The 17,150-nt window shown below is 40.0% G+C and overlaps 1 protein-coding gene across 1 annotated transcript; it reads left to right on the forward strand.

Moving 5' to 3' along the window:
• Positions 1–941: 941 nt before the first annotated feature.
• Positions 942–15,687, forward strand: T265_03613 (hypothetical protein; the record flags this gene model as incomplete). Its single annotated transcript, XM_009168148.1, has 3 exons — positions 942–1,003; positions 12,072–12,138; positions 15,586–15,687. Coding segments are annotated over 3 exons (171 nt in total).
• Positions 15,688–17,150: the final 1,463 nt, after the last annotated feature.

The raw sequence follows: 17,150 nt of genomic DNA on the forward strand, positions 1-17,150 counted from the left end.
CTTGGTATCAAGATGACTGTTTTCATCTGGTCTATTTGTGAAAGCCTTGATTATTACTGTCATTATCCACCTACTGGCAGCGCACCAAGCATTCTATACTGTGAAGCTCAGCAGAAAACGCACCTAAGCCTTTAAATTAAATGTTCGAACTGCTCGGTTTTTTTCAACGTGACCCAAGATCTTGGCGAGTAAATTGCGTGCGGAAATGAAGCTTAGTTCAACCAAACCACCATTTCTTAAGTCCTACCTAGAAGTGGTTGGTGGCAGGCGTACGCAAAAGCCGTGAAGCAGTCATTGATTACTCAACTCTCAGACACGAATCAGCAACCATAGTTTGATAATACGCTGATAATGTAGTGTGGAGGGACCAAACCTTATCATATCACTTTGTCTGTGGCCTTCAAAACACTACTATCAGCCCAACGAGACATTTTCCTTCCAAATCGAGTGGCTGCGGTATTTCAACACAACATTTTGCTACCGGCCATTTTCGAGAGGCTGTGAAGCATGTTGTATTCAGTACGAACGATTGATTTTCTAAGAGAATTAATCACCGGTTCTTATGCCACGTCATCATATTCATGAGAAGATTCCGTCAATCATAGTAAAAACTGGAATCACAAATCACTTCTATTCACATCCGATACATCTGACGGGCGCCAATGCACGTACACGTTGGGGTGATTGATTCTCAATGCTTGCAGTTCTTCTTAGTTTCTGAAACCGTCATACATGAGAAGCCGTTCAACATGGTTTTGCTGACTGTGCACAGTGTACGCGTGAATTGGTAATCATTCAGTTTGGTACTTCAAAGCGGTTTAGATATACGGATTCCTTAGTTAAATGAAACACTATACTGGACTCAACTAGTATCGATAGCTAATGTATCTAAATTGACTGATTTTTGTGCTTTGATTCTTCGGTGGTTTTGTTTTTCTCAGGTGCTCCAAACGGGCGGACATAACTCTTCGAACAACGGGGTTGGCGATTACGGGTTTCCTATGTAAGAAGTGTAATACATCTATGGTGGTATTTCAAGTCACACGAAATACACAGATATTGTCTTTCCGCTGCACTTGTTAAAAATAGAGTTTATTTTTATCGACTTTGCAACCGCCCCTGTTATCATGTGTACGGTATGAACTGAATGTATTTGCTCATATTCAATATGTAGTCCCACAAATAGACGATTTTATGACCACCAAATCCACAGCTGTTAGGGGAATGCCTCTTTTCGGGGCCGACTCATGTGTCTTGGAAGACGGCGGTCGGCAATCAGACGATTGAAGCGGATCAAATCAAAAGATCACTTTGATTCCAATCGTAGAGTCCACAACCTAACAAGCCATCTAACAGAATTATTTAATTACTTGAAATCTGGGAATCACTCACTCAAGGACACATCACACTAGAATTTGTGTGTGTGCTGGGTTGGGAATAAACTGAAAAAAACACACCAAGTTGTTTCACGTGCAGAAAACTGACCAAAAAATTTCCTCACTGTGCCATCAAAATGTAGAATGCATGAGAATGGCATGTAAACTATTGCACATTGTTGGTTACAAAGAATGGGAAAACACTATTCGACGTGTAGGTTTGGTTAGTTTGTCCTATATATATATATANTATATAATTTGTATAAAACGCCTGTATGAAAGATACGCTGCCAACCACACGCAAAGAATCTCACCTGTAAAGCTACTTTCGCCTAACCTTCCTAAGTTTTGGTGGACCGTCAGTATCTGTGAATGAGATTTATTATTATTATTACTTTTATATTATTGTTATTGTATATATGTATATATGCACATACATATATATGTATAATTTATGATTAGCCCGTCGTCACCAAGGGTAACTATTCATTCGTCAGTAAAATAGGATCACTAACTCTAGAATATTTTAATCGAAAACTCAGTAAAATGACATCCGTTGTCTCTGTTGTGTTTCGAAACTTGGGCTTCATATGCAAGTCTGCAGCGAAGCAGCGTCAATTTCATTAAACTCAATTTAAATAAGCGAACGAAGCATACGTACCTTCAAAAATATTGTGGATGAGTAAAAAATACACTTGAGTTTATGTTTGCTGTTAGACGGTAGCATTAGACATCAAACCTACTCAACCAACCGTAAACGCCAAAAACCGGAGCCCGATCAATTTACATCCCCCCCCTGACAAAAATGTGTTCTGGAATGTTTCACTCATGCAAACCCAGTAGGTTTAAATAATTGCGGATCATTTAGCATGTCAATTTACTTCAAAATTGCACTGACATGGGAGCAAGCAGCAGCATAATTATTAAACAACAATAATGAACTTTTTAGGGTGCATCCAGGTGGATAAACCGATGCAGACCAGAAATAGCACACCCAGCGCGTTCCCCATCTGCATACCACACTTTCTTAAACATACCAGTCAGACCAGATTTAAATTTCGAAGCTTCCGCTTTATTTCCATTCGTTGAAGGCTGCTATTCTGTCCAAAATAATGTATGGGTTCTTACTCAGACATTAATTTGACCTTTCGCAGGTGTCATGTAGGCAGCACTGTGCGCAATAAAACGGCTATACACGGTTTACCCACAGGTTAAACGGAGGCAAAGTGTGATTTCAAATATCGTCGGCTGGTGGAGGCACCCAAGCAAAAAGAAGAAATTTCACGTGTCATGCTTGCTGGGTCAACAAACTAATAACCGCTCTACATCATCCATTTTGGATGGCCGGACTGAGCTATAAAGGTTTATTCTGCTGGCTCAAAATGGGTCACAATTATGAACCCACATTGTTAGAAGTGATACAAATCATCAGCACCACTAATATGGCTAAGAGGATCAAAGTGTTTGCAGTTACATTTGTTTCTTGAGTGAACATTGCTGGTCGCATGTTTGCGTCTAGCTCCAAACATACGACGTCAAGATACTTCGATACACAAACACACACTGACTGGGTTAACTGGAGTTTGACGAATAGTGGGCTGGAATTTCAATCAGCATACCGGAGATTCCTTCTATGAGTAGGGGAAGGCAGTACACAGCCATCCAACATGCACTGAACGAGCTATTTCTGACTGGTGTGCTTAAATTCTGGGTCTATGTGCTTTTGAATAGCCAAGCTAGTAGGACGCATTTTGTATAGACCTAAAAAGTCCATTGTGGTATGTTGTGACTTTGACCATGCTGATTTATCATTGAATGAACATTCGTTTCCCTCAGACGAAGTCTTTGACGCATGACTCTGACGGCAAGACAGCGGAAGAGTGCCAAAACACTACTGAATTATTACGAACCGCGTCGCCTTCAAAGCCAATCTGGTGGACCAGAATACCAAATTTTTAATATCCCCTAACCAACCTTGAATAGTGGACCCTCCCGACGTCATGCTGAAACATTTCTTCATAGCTCATTGACTGATAAAGTCATAATAATCGCACTGCGGAAACCTCTGTTCACTTTGCGCCCTATTTGCTGTGCATTGTGCAAAGAAACTGTTCCCAAATCTCGGAAAAGTCAAATTCAACAAGAATGAGCACACCCTTTGTCTTGAAGGCAGACTGATTGTGGGAAATCCTGGTTTGTTTGGTAGCCGGATGCCCAAAATGCTAAACCGGTGAAGCTGATCACCTATCCTCGGTGACGGATGTAAATCAGGGAAAGATCATCAGCTGACTTGATAAAGAACAATCTGGTGCTACAGAACGTAGTTTGATGATTGGTCTACACAAAAATAATTTTTTAACTAGGATTTGCTTGACAGTTTGTAGTAAGTGGAGTGGTCTTCGGCGCTTCGGGTTGAGTCGTGTTTTCATTATCTCGCATCTGATTCTTTTGCTTCCCACCATTTCATGATTTAACTGCCTACTTGGCTAAAACCGCAAATAAAATTTGTGTGAAGACAAAACGTACATACTACGTTGCCTGTTGTTTTGCACTTTTGCTGTGTATATCAATGTAACTCATTATTCTAGATTGTTATCCTGCCCGGAAAACCGCCAAATGCGCGGCAGAAACACAAAATGCACGTTTTAGTCTTTTTGATGAGTTATAACAGAACACCCGGAAACTTTCCCGCTGGGAATTTGGTGGATCAATAATTTGATAAATCTGGTCGAATTATTTTGCCTCAGGTACTCGCACTTTGGCTTGCAGTGGCATGATCTCAAATGGAAGGCTCTAATCCGGCAACAAGTTGAGGCAAGATGTTGGTGGTTTGGTTGTTCGAACTGCACAAAAAACGGTGGTTCAGCTTGCCACATAAACCCTTTACCTTAAACGAAATGGAACCATAGTAACTCATGCATGTTGAAGGAGACCTTACCGCTTACTATTTAGTAATGTGTTTGGGGCCAAAACGACCGCACAGCAGTGAAACTTTGACTTACTGACGTTCATCTTTTATATCACAAGGGTGCTGTGCTTCGTATCAGACAGGCCATGGTAACCAAACTAGTTGAGTGAGGACCCACGATATACAGTACGCTACTTGATACAAAATATTTATATCTCAGTGTCTGTCATCAATCTCGTAAAGTTTTCCCCTGTTTCTGTTTTAATAAGTGCTTATATGTGCCCGGTTAGGAATTGCGTGCAAAGTAACCATAATCTGCGTGGTATGTACTATTTGAAGGGCTCGACACTATAACACAGTAAAAAATCCTATGTATTCATACAGATACAAAATGTTATCGAAATGATTTTTTATCCATGACTAAATCTTTCACACATAAGCAGCCTACCGAAACAGCGTTGATTGGTCAATAAAACAGCCACTGTTAGCGCTATTCAGCTAAATTTGTTGATAAGATAGTAGTTAGCTAGCCTAGTGAGATTTCTCCAACACACTATATAAGTCCTCAGGATATACCTATCTGACTTTTACACTGCTGCCGTTCAAAAACAAAGCCACTGATCGCCCGCCATTTTGGACAACTGTTCAAGCACATTGTATATACTTTGAAAGTTTCAGGCACTAAAGTGAGAAGCCATCGTAGTAATTTAAAAACAAAATATTGTGTACCTTTTTCGGCACTTCTCTTAGCGCAGATACTGGTTCCATTTAGTTATTATTTTACAACTGCTTTGTTGTTGTCGATTGCAAATTTCACCTCTCTGGAATATCATATCTCCATTTATGCAGATGTAGAATGTTATCACAGCGGTTCCGTGCAACAAAACTTTCCGTGACTAAAGGCGTTACTACACATATTAGTGTCTTATAATAACAGGAGTTTCGGATAAACAGGAGAAATGCGTACAAACCAATTTTTCCCTAAATCCAGTGGTCGTGTTGGTTCAAAACACGGCCATTTTTGAAAAGTTGCGAAGCATGCTGCATCCAGGACAAAATACTCCATTTCTCTTGAAATGAATCGCATGCTCTTTTAACAATCTATGTGGTTTTAATTTTGTATGCACGTAAAGAGTCACGGTTGCCACGTCATCATAGCCATGTTCAGCTCCAGTCAGTCTAGTGTTTGCTAGTCCTGAAATCAGGTCAAGTTTATTCACCGCTCCAGTTTGGCAGTATCTGACAGACGTTAACGAACGTGCACGTTGAGTTTTTTCTAACCTCGTTGCTTATTGTACTTCTAGCTTCTTTCGCCGAATATACGTGAAACGTATTCACTTGGTTTTGTGCACTGTGTAATTTACACATGGCTTGGGATTTCAATAGGCGTAAAACACACGGGGAAGCGATTGAGAGACTAAATACGCCACTTATTAGAGCCAAACCTTCCGGATAAAACCTCAACTAAACGTGAAATTAAAATCAGAGAAACGCCACCAAAGGGGCAGTTGAGTGGTTTTGATGTAAATGGATTAAAAAATTCAAATGAATGCATGGTATTCACTTCAGGTTTATCACATGTTCATGTGATGACGTAGTACTCGTGTGCAGTGACGTTGGTCTCCCTTTCAGTACGTTACGATGAGCTTAGCGTGCGCTGTTTCAATTCGGTTGGTTCATGCTGTTCCGCAAAACTATAAGGCGCTCACTAGATGATGAGTTAGTACAGTGAGAATTCCTAGCTAAAATGCTGCGACATGTATTTTTGCTTTACTCGTATCTGCATATTGTCAGAAGCAACCCTGAACGTAAGTATTATATTGGGTGTAGTAAATACGTTAGCAGTTTACATCATTCACATTTTTTGCGATAATATACACGGAGAAAGCATGAATAAGCTCGTGAATTTCAACAAAGTGGATGTACCAGATCCGCATTAGTCTAGAGCGCTTGATGTCACAGGTTCCCGGAATTACGCTCGTCAGGGTGGACGCAAACATATCTCCCAAAAAAACATTTGTTGCCACAATCAAAGCATTACTTCGTTATACTCATCACACACTCAATACTCTATTCTTAAAATATTTTTGTTAACTGGGCACTCAAAACGTGGTGGATTGACTTATTATTATAACGAAGTTGATCTGGCAAGTCTGTTCTCCATTTTCTCCTTGATTGCTACAAAAGCAACATTGCTTGCCAGCTAACTTGGACTACGTTGTTCTCCCTTGCTCAGGAGTGTTCTCACAACCAAAATGGCACGGAATTTACGCATGTGAAGGACTGCGCATTTTGCTTGAACGGCAGTCGATACAATTCTGCGTGTTTGATTAACAGTACAAGCCAGGTGCCCTTTGTATGGATTGTTCGATTGACTGCCTATAGTTATATTCCACAGGCGGAGTTATGATGATCTATAGAATGTAGGTGATATTACTCATCTTGAAACAAATAACTGGCATGTCAGCATGCTGCTCATGAACTTTACTGATCATCATAATATATCCTTGTGGCACGTTTGGTGATAATGCCTCCCTGGGCTTCATGAATGTGGCGTTATTTTAGTTCTAAGGATCCGAGTAGGCATATTAAGGTGATGTAATTCATCAATACAGAATACACTCATGCTCGCGCGACTTTTGCTTGCTAGCTCTTGCCTTATATCGAGCCTATATGATAGGTGAAATAACGTCACAATTATCTACTGGGCCGAATAACTGCAAATGTGCGATATTGAGATATAATATTGTCAATATCGACTTTCCTCTCGTTTTTAGTGTGGTATCTTGAGGATCTCATCAAATCCACCAAACCCCAATGTCTTTCTTTGGTCGACAGGTTTATGGCTGACGTTATTTCAAAATTTTTCAGCTTTATTCACACCACCACGTATCTTAGTGCACTTCTTCAGAATGTGTCCTATGCAGTGTATGATGTTTGTTGAGGGTGCCAAGATTTGTCGACTTATTCTTTCCACCATGAATTTAACACTTTTTGAGTGAAGAAAAAACAAATTTCTGTGCCGCTTGAAAGGTCCCGTACATTGCCATAAATTACACAATGTTCACTTAATCTCAACTATGGGAGATGCCGTCTTCCGTTCTTTTGAAACCTCTAGTCCACGCAGGTGCACGCCATATGGAGTAATTATTGTCGAAATGCATCCAGAAGTAGCACTTTGAGATATTATCCCTTTGGAATTTTGATTCTAATCTCCATTTTCAGCTCCGTCTCGAACACATAAGATAATATTCCCGAGTTAACGTGTTCCCTTACTGTTTTGAAAAACGTAGTTGCAGGATTATTCTTTTCAAATTTAGCGGACTATTGATTGATATGAACATGAGAAAAACAAAGACAACGTTGCTGCGATCGTTACATCTGATAGTTTGGCGCGATGCACTTCAATCGGCACACGTGCCAGTCGGGATCAAACAGGGATCGGGACACATCTACCAGGTTAAGTAAAACGGGAAGTCAGCCACCGATATTATTGAGAACCTTGGGTTACCTGCGCAATCTTAATGAAAGGTAAACGGCATTTCTACACAGTGACAGCGAACAGCCTGCCCCGTACTAAAAACTGTTAGTAGAGTATCGGTTGGGAAAATCTTCGAGCCTTCAGTGAGTACCTCATTTGTGATCTTTTTTCAGGGAGATAGGTTTATAGAGAGACTGCTGCCATTTAACTGACGCTTCTTTGTGTGCGTATTAAATTTCTTCTATAGGTGTATTAATTTTTTCATGCTGATATTCAAAATCTTAAATTAGTAAACTGAAAGTGTCTTTACTTGACTAAACAAACCTATCAATCTCTTGAACAGTTCTGGAAGCTGCAAGGGCACCATCATCAACCTCAGTCTCGGAACCCAGCGGAATAACTTTACAATTGAAAAGTACACAAGAGGGTAAGTATATTCATAAGAGATTCAAAAACTTAGATGAGTTCAGTCATTCACTAGGTTTTAATCACAAGCGAGTTCATTGTTATGTTGAACATGGAATTAAACAACTAATCCCTGTATGAGTTTTCCACAATGGTGCCCTGTTTAATGGCCTTTGGATGAGAGTTGGGATTCCCTTTAGCAGACAACGCCATCGGTATTTTAGACGCCCTGTGGAATGCTGATATTTACCAATATACCTGGTACTGTACTGGCTTAGAATCAAACCGAGTGGGGTAAAGTGACGTAATCTAGCAGAAAAGAACAGCCTCACATCATGTAAGAGACTCCATCTTGATTTCGTTTTTCACCCACCTACGTGCATAGGTAAAACTGGCAGGATTCTGTAGATGACATACATGTCCGCTACAAATGACAAAATGACTTGCAAATTAAAGAATCCGATAGTCGCTGACCGCATGAGTATAAAACTCCCTAACGAATCTTTGTAGGTATCGCTGCCTCAGTAACCAGGCGACGTCAACTAAACCTGGAGTGAATATCTTTGTTCGAAAAGCAACAACGAAGTCATCTTCAGACAAAACAAGCAGCCGACACCAAAATTATATAGTTTTGTGCAAAAACAAGCTAGTCTGTTGGTCAGTAATGCATTTCGGAACCTAGTTATAAGTTGTACATACATTAAACAAACAAAATTATGGGTAGCTGACAGACTAATCCAAGCTTTTTGTTCGGAAACCTCAGAAAGACAAGTAACACCTGCGAAATACAGATAAGGACGTATCCAGAAAATGGTGGGTTTTATGATTTAGGCCAGGCGTCCTGGATCAGAGTTGCAGAAACTAACTCATAGATGAGGGAGAGCCCTTGAAATAGCAAAAGTTTGGTGCCGGCGGAAAGATAAACAACAAAATCACAGGCATTTGGTACTTTACACTTTAGTGAAGATGTAGATGTATAATAATTTTTTTATTATTCCGCGTTTACACACTTTAGTTGAAAAACTTCTCAGCAGAGCGGTACACAGACAAAAAGTTGTTGGAATTTTTCCGAATTAGTAAATGTTACTAGATTTTCTAGTCTAATCCTCGGTGTCCGGTCAAAGCATGGGTTCACTACGCAATCTGATCGGTTCTGATGGATGTATTACGAGTTATGCCAATCTGGTCGGCAAGAACTGAAAATATATTTTTATGCTGAGATTTGACACCGTGAGAATTAAGAATCAACATGAGCGCCCCAGTTATTTCCCAAATTTCTCCACGAACATCAACATAGTGCCAAAGCAGAGTACGGCCAGAGACTCACGTAAGTGTGCGTATAATGACATGAGTCTATAAATCACTAAATGGGGTCTTATTAGCCAGTTATTTGTACATAAATTACCTAGCAAAATCAGTTTAGGGTATTTTGTTCGCAATTTGAAACGTTCGGTATACACAGGTCAACCAGCGTATCGCTCCGATATTCACTGATTGGTCTGATAGTGTTCATCTCATATGTTGGGCTATATCATATAATTAAAAAACCACGGTGCCCATCCTATGTTCAATTGTTTTTCGCACCCATCCTTGGCAATCTCTACTGGTGAAGAATAAAATGCTGCCTTTATTCCTTGTAAACAACAGAGCGGACTAGATCGTCCGCTCGGATGAGGCTATCGATGCCTGATGGTTACTGTACACGAACAACCTCGTAATTTTTTAAAATAAGGCCTAGTCTGAACGAACTACAGTCATTTCGGTTATTCGAACTGTGTAACCCAGTTTGTGGATTCTAATATCACTTCATAAACCCTGTAAATCATCTATGGGATGTCAAAATCCAACAAAAATACACCCACGGACACCGTAAACCACTAAAAATGGGTGTACTTCCGGCTCTGTCCATATATATTGCGTGTACAAGAAAGCATATATGACGGCTTTCGGCGTCAGTGTCATTTTTGGCGTGGAAACAACACACATTTAAATTGGTACACCTCCGACTAAGAGCACTACAAACTGCAATCCCACAGGGAATATGCTAATGAACTATTCGCTTGATTTACTAAATACGTTAGCTCAATGCGAATCTCAGCATACGATTGGTGGCAGAACAAAAATCAATGACTCTAAGTGAAAACCCCTGGTACTTTAACTCATTTTACTCAAGTTGAATGGGCTAGATGTTGTCGAGCATGGCAATTCTGTCCAGAGATTTGTAGCAGTAGGCGTGTAAGAGACATATTGTGTTTCTCAACCTTTTTGCACAGACGAAGTTCAATTCCACAAAAGCTGCAATAAATTAGGATAAGCAGAGGATACAAAATATTTTGTGTTCCGGACCCAAGATTTACAAAATCATTTTTGGCTTCTATTTTGTCGGTTCGCTCAGCGGTCGGGCTTACTTTCTGCAGCTTGCTATGTAGAAGGCAACCAAAAACCTTTCATAAATGAATTTGTATAAACGCAAAAAAGCATAAACACCTTTAGGATAACCCGGCAAACACAACTGTAATTGTAAAAGTTACGGGTAGTGGAGCTCTCTTCAGACTACACTACTCCACGCCCACGTTGTGGCAGACATTGCAAATCAGTTAGGTCCTTTAAACTATCTTACTTATTTCCCACCATTTCTAAACAGCCGTTGGGGAAAATAACAACAAAGATTCGGAGAATGGTGAGTCCACTCACAACGGTACACCTTATCTAAAATGTGTCTGAATATTACCTGTGCAGTAAACATGGTTTTGAGCAGGCACCAAGAAATGAGCAACAAACTTTGAGGTAACGTCTCGTCCCTGAATACAGTGGGTGCCGTTAAATGAAAAACATAGTTGATTGTTTTGGTAGCATATTCACGCTAATGGAGTTGCAAACTCTCAAAAGGGGAATTAAGTGACGGTATAATTGTTTCAAACCATAAAATTGTGAAAGCAAAACTGTTATAAACGTGTAAAACCGTTTCTTCCCAAAAATAGTAACGAACACTTTGGCAGTTCTGCGGTAATTGCCGAAGCCAATAATCCGGGATTGAACAGATATATACAAAAAGTAATCATCACCTAAATAAATCAGCCACGTTTAATATGGTATTATGAATTTGGTAATTGACTGTAATAAAAATTCGCCTCGTGCAGCCTTTCACTGATACATCGTCTGAGTGTAATCTTCTCGATCAAATGGCCTTCATGTGTCACACTGATTTGCACCTTCTCAAAATTCTGATGTTTCGTCCTCTATTCCTCCTTCCTTCTATTTTTGTAGCTTGTTGTTCAAATTCGTACCGACAAAAAGGCAAATAGTCAGAACGCTTTGTGCAACAACGAGCTTTCTGAACCACAGTTAACCAAAACTAAGATCCTTAACATTTTTCACACAATGGGGCATTGCGGCAAGAGCATATTTACTGAGCAATGATGAAGTACCCACAAAAACGTGGTTAATATAGCTTATCACAGCAGAATATTCAACACACATTTCTCCGCTTGAATGTTCCTCTTGGTACAGGAAAACGTCTCTTGTCACTGTCAAATATTGAGGGCCGGTGATATGCATTGTTTCCAGTTTGCTCATTTTTAGGTGGGCATTTAGAAAAAATAGACATATAGCTATCCACCTGCGCCATATTTGCAGTATGTAAACGTTAAGTAATAAATACCACTCTGAATGGAGACCAATGATTCTCAAAGACAATTTAGGTATGGTTACAGACTAAATGAAGGGCCAAGAGTCGGTTGTTCTGAGGCAAACATATACTGAAAAGATTACTCCGAATATTTGCTAGGCCTCAATTCCTTTTAACAAATAACGAATAAACACCAGCAATCTTGTAAGCGCGAGCGCATCCAGTTTATCTTAGCGCATTCGTTTTATTTTTTGTCCTTTCCTTTCAATTTAGGTGTAAGAGTTTTCAGTTCGCTGTTCAACTGGATCATTTTTCCCCTGTTGACACAAGTTATCCGTTGGTGAGTTTCAACATAAACTTCTGTTTTCCATTGAATTTATACCGCATCCTTCAACTATCGTAGCGCAACGTATGGATCTAAAGAGGAATTAAAGACTATGTGATAGGCCCGTTGTCTACGCATATATCAAAAGACAAATGAAACACTGTACGAAAGCACTGGGCATTTAGATTACTGCTTCAAGGCGCAATCAGAAAAACAAATTAAATCTATGATAGCATTCTGAACATCATAGTTCCTCTCAACGCGCGCCAACCAGAACTTGCGCCCGTCGACTGAGGGCAAGACGTACGATCTAGAATGCAAATCTTTTTTTACAGTGTTCGATATCCTACTTCCTTTTCATCCGATTTATTGCTGCGTAACACTGTACGGCTTTTGTTTTTTCTTTCAGAAAATGACGTTAAATAGCACATTAAAGATTTGCATGATATTCTCACGGCTTCAAGTTAGCCAGGCCCTGACTTCATACGTGTCATGGGTATAGTTAAACGGACCATATAAGTTTCATTACACCCTACCTTAGACTTTCCAAATGGACCTCGAAAAGCAATGCTTTGTAACTTCAAAGCTTCCAGACATGTTCAAACTTTTGGAAGAAAAGTTGGACGAAATACGGGATGCGTCAATATACGAGTGTCAGCGGATAGTCCCCTGGGAAAACCAGAACTTGTGGATTGAATTCAACCGTTTGAATATATGTGCACCATCGAGCCCATCATGTCCTACACTGCCATCTATATATCCACTAGGAAGACATCAATTTAGTTTGCTGACAATTTACTGCTTGATCTCTGGCTTACTTCTACATTTGAATGGTTGCGCAACAAAAACTATCCAAGAAATTCGTTCCACTGTCACGTGGCACGTGATAAAGCCAGCACAGCCTTTGGAGCTGGATCAAACTATTTATGGTGGGCGAGTACTTTCGCCGCACCTCTGGAATACTGATTCTTTGCCTTCAACTGACTAGGTCAGGGATACATAAAAATCAACGATAAAACACCGAAAGAATTTTGGCGTCCCCAGCTCACGTGGGACGTTTGCTGACCCAACTTGGCGCGCACAGCAGCGTTACAAACCCGGCCACTGACAGATAAGCTGACGTCACGTCCATTTTACGGGTAGGGCATATACACAAGGCACGATGATGAAAATACCTATGCTGGGTAGACCACGGGGACTCATACTACTGCCTAGGTACACCGATTTGGCTACTGACTCAGTTGGTTTATCTGCATTTATCTGATTAAAATAAGAGCTTGGTAAGTCCTGCAGTTGGTGCGGAATTGAGGCAGAATAATTTAGCTTAGTGAATATCTTCCGTACTGCGATACGCTCAGAAGTGGGCGATACGCAGAAGTGGAAATGTCATCTACCTACCGGATAGCTGTGAACTGTGACTACCAGGCTAATAACGAGCTGGTTTTCCTGCTGCTCTCATATACCTGGCTGAAGACGGGAATATCTGTTGACATGGTTCGTTCATCCATATCGCATATCATATCACATGTCAGATATAATTTGAATGGGCAGAATATTGACCGTCCGGTGCGGGTGCTTCCTCTCTTTTCATTGGTGATATCCAGAAGGATCGATAAACTGTACTTCGAAGTATCTGGCCTACCTTCCCTGTCGGTGATTTCCGGAGTAAATTATTGGTCCGAAAAATTAACATACTTGGGCTTCTGAGTGGACTCGGTTAAATCATGATAGATATTATTCTTTTAGCACCCAAGCTGCAGCCCCTTTGGACGTATATGGATTGCAAAAAGGCACTGTTTTTCTATTCTGCGTAATACTGAACTTAAATGAGCTGGATGCAGGGAGTCGCAGAGATGACTCTTCACCAGAAGTCAACCCATTGCGTTTAGCTCTGGGACAGGAAAACAGCCCGTTGCTATATTCTTCACGAGTGGTCGCTCTTTGGTCACCAGAGACACAGAAAGCGTTGAGTTCTTGCTTGGCCTCATGAGGTGCGCGACTACGCTTCGTGATTGTACAAATATCGCAGACTGTGAAATTATCAGGTAAAAATGCCTGTGCAGCATGCTAGTTCAGGGAGATGCAGTAAAGTGTCACTGTGGGAGCATCAAAACAGTACCCCAAGTCATATGTCATATCTGACTGGAAAAACTTCTACGACGTTCCTTACTGTATAATAATCCTACATAACGGTTACATCCAGTTTCTCGGCAGACCGCTGCTGTTTAGAGTGAAGCGGGATGAAACCTATACAGATATATGATCTTAAAATTCAAGCAAATTTATATCTGTTGCCCATTAGTTCTGCCATCAAAAGCTCAACTCATCCAGAACGATAAAATTCCAAGCCAAGCTCATTTTAAGTATACAAAAGGGACTTATTCATTGAGTGGTTCTGGTGGGGAATTTCAGCAAATTTCTTAAGCCGGACTGAAACTCATGAAAAATGGAAAAATTTGCATCATTTGCTATTCGCAAAAAATCAGTTTTTGCAAAAAGCTAATGCCGATAACCTCATATTTTGACATTTTGTAGTTTGGCTGGTCACAACTAACCAAATTATAGAGTTTTGCACAAATCCTGCTTTTTTTTGTGCCGTCAAATAATTACTTTGATGTGCTTTGAAATACAGGCTGAGCATAGAAGGACTAGGATACCTATACCGATTACGAATACTTGAATGAATGATTTAGCAGCAGCTGGCTTTTTCAAAAACTTTTCTGAAAAACTGAAAAACTCGCTTCCTCATATGACTACCATGGAGGAGAATCAGGATTTACCCGGACGCTACTTAGAAACACGTAACACAAAACGCAGGAATTTCACTAGGAAATTTGGTATCATTCAACGTAATACAATGTTGAAAACGAATTTCTGTACTCATAAGACCTCATTCTCAACTGTGTCTAGCATTTTGAGATACAGAATTTCAACCTAACTTATCGTCACAGAATTATCGGCTTTTTCTCTCATCATTTACAGAAACAATGGCCGCACTTGCCACGAATAATATGCTTGGAAATTACATGTCCACCCCGAAACCATCCTCTTGAGCAGCCTATCATGCGGCTTTTTTTAACGGCAAAAGTCGTTTACGTATGTATACTCTCTGAAGAAATTCAAATCTACTGTCTGCCAGGCATAAAGTCATTATCCAACAACGTTATCTTAGTCGAACCTGTCGAATTCGGATGTTTGGTTTAATCTTGTATACACAATACTTTGAAAACAAAATTAGAGTTTTCAGCAAATGCATGAGTATTGAATTACGTCTATACAACATTGAAGCACATTGTTTCTATTTTATGGGAAATTTGTTGGTTTAAACATCCATGTCGTACAGCTTCATCTCAGTTAATTGTTTATTGAACTGATCTGTGACGGCGGAAGCTGCTTATTAGAACGCTCATCGACTTGACAAATTACCTTTGTGAAGAAAATGCTTTTCTTATGTACTATAAGTCTCTTATATGCCAAGGTGATGATAAAACTCAGCGAATGGGAATGATAACACTCGGCTGTAAACATTGTCACAGCACAAAATATGTTTTTATTGATAATTAATGAAGCTCAGAATACGAGTTCAGAGAATCGACAAATACGTGGAGGACACGGGCTGATTTCTGACAGCATCGCCGTGCTTTGTACCGGAAAATGTGCTCTCGTTTTGTACTTTGTACTCGTCCACTGATACGTCGTTTCAAAATTCATAACATTAAAAATGTTGTGAGAAAAATGACGTATTACGGGAATTACAAATGAGTGACGCGGAGAATCGCAACCCAAGAATCGTGAAATAGCGATTTATTAATATGATGTGGTTCCACACTTACAAGCTGCATACATAAAACGGGCAAAATCCTCAAATTATGCAAATTTTTGTTTGACTATTGCACGGATCGGTGCAACTCCAAAGAAAATCCGGCAAACCAATCTCGATTGGCAAGAAACCTGCGCGCACAGCACACAGACAAACGCCGAGTTTTTCATAAATTTACAGTGTAACGTGCATTCAACTTCGAAGCTAACATTCCTGGAAAATTTTGAATATCGATTTCATATTCCGACACAATCGTACTGCTGAAAACTTACACATTAATTTGGAAACCTACCCTGAAACAGTACATTCCTTATCAGAATACTGAGAATTGACAGTACAAATAATCAAACTCACGAAATTTCAAGTCGTTTTAGGAATTTGGCGTTTTTCATCTTAATTTATTTTCAGACACCCATTAGTCGTCAGGTGCTAACATCCTGAAGTACTAAAATAGGTGTACACGTATACACAACCTTCTGAACTCCTAAAGTGAGTCTTATCAGCTGACAGTTTGAGGGCTAAGTGCCCAGAAAACTTAGTCTTGTGTATTTTGAGGTCAGTTTATGCCAAGATAGAAGCCAAACAACTGTTCAGTCATCGATCGAATGCGATGGAAACTATCCTTTTCTCGTTTGGTATTACTCACGTAGCATGACAAATTAACAGTCACACATTTAAACATGCATTGAGCAGTTCGCAGATTTGCCCAACCGTGGGCAATCTTAAGGTAGAGTTATTGGTCAACCACATATTTCGTTCCAACTGCATCTTCACATCACTTATAGTTTCGGAAAGCCGAAAGAAGTTTTTCACACCTACTGATTTATCTCTCAGTAATATGCGTGGCACTCTTTTTAGTTTCGAGTAACCGGGATTACTTACAGACATGCGAGGTTGTGATTGAGATTTCAATGCACAAAATGATAATATGTTACGTATAGTTGTAATAATAGGTCCTGAAACAGTGCAGTTAAGGAACGACGGACAATCTGTTGATAATATTTGTGAACCTTTACCGCAGAAAAATGTAGCCCGAGCGGCTATCGTGTTGAGCACACAAGCCTTGGTAAAGTAGCAACAGACTCAACGAAAGACGATAATTCCATGTGAGTATTCTGAATACTTTTAGCTTCGAGTATCATGATCAAAATTGAATTTATTTTGGGAGAACAACCGTAAGTTAGATGATGAAACACACAACAAGGTG

This window comes from Opisthorchis viverrini (genome assembly GCF_000715545.1).
Source record: "Opisthorchis viverrini unplaced genomic scaffold opera_v5_55, whole genome shotgun sequence".
NCBI lineage: Eukaryota > Metazoa > Platyhelminthes > Trematoda > Opisthorchiida > Opisthorchiidae > Opisthorchis > Opisthorchis viverrini.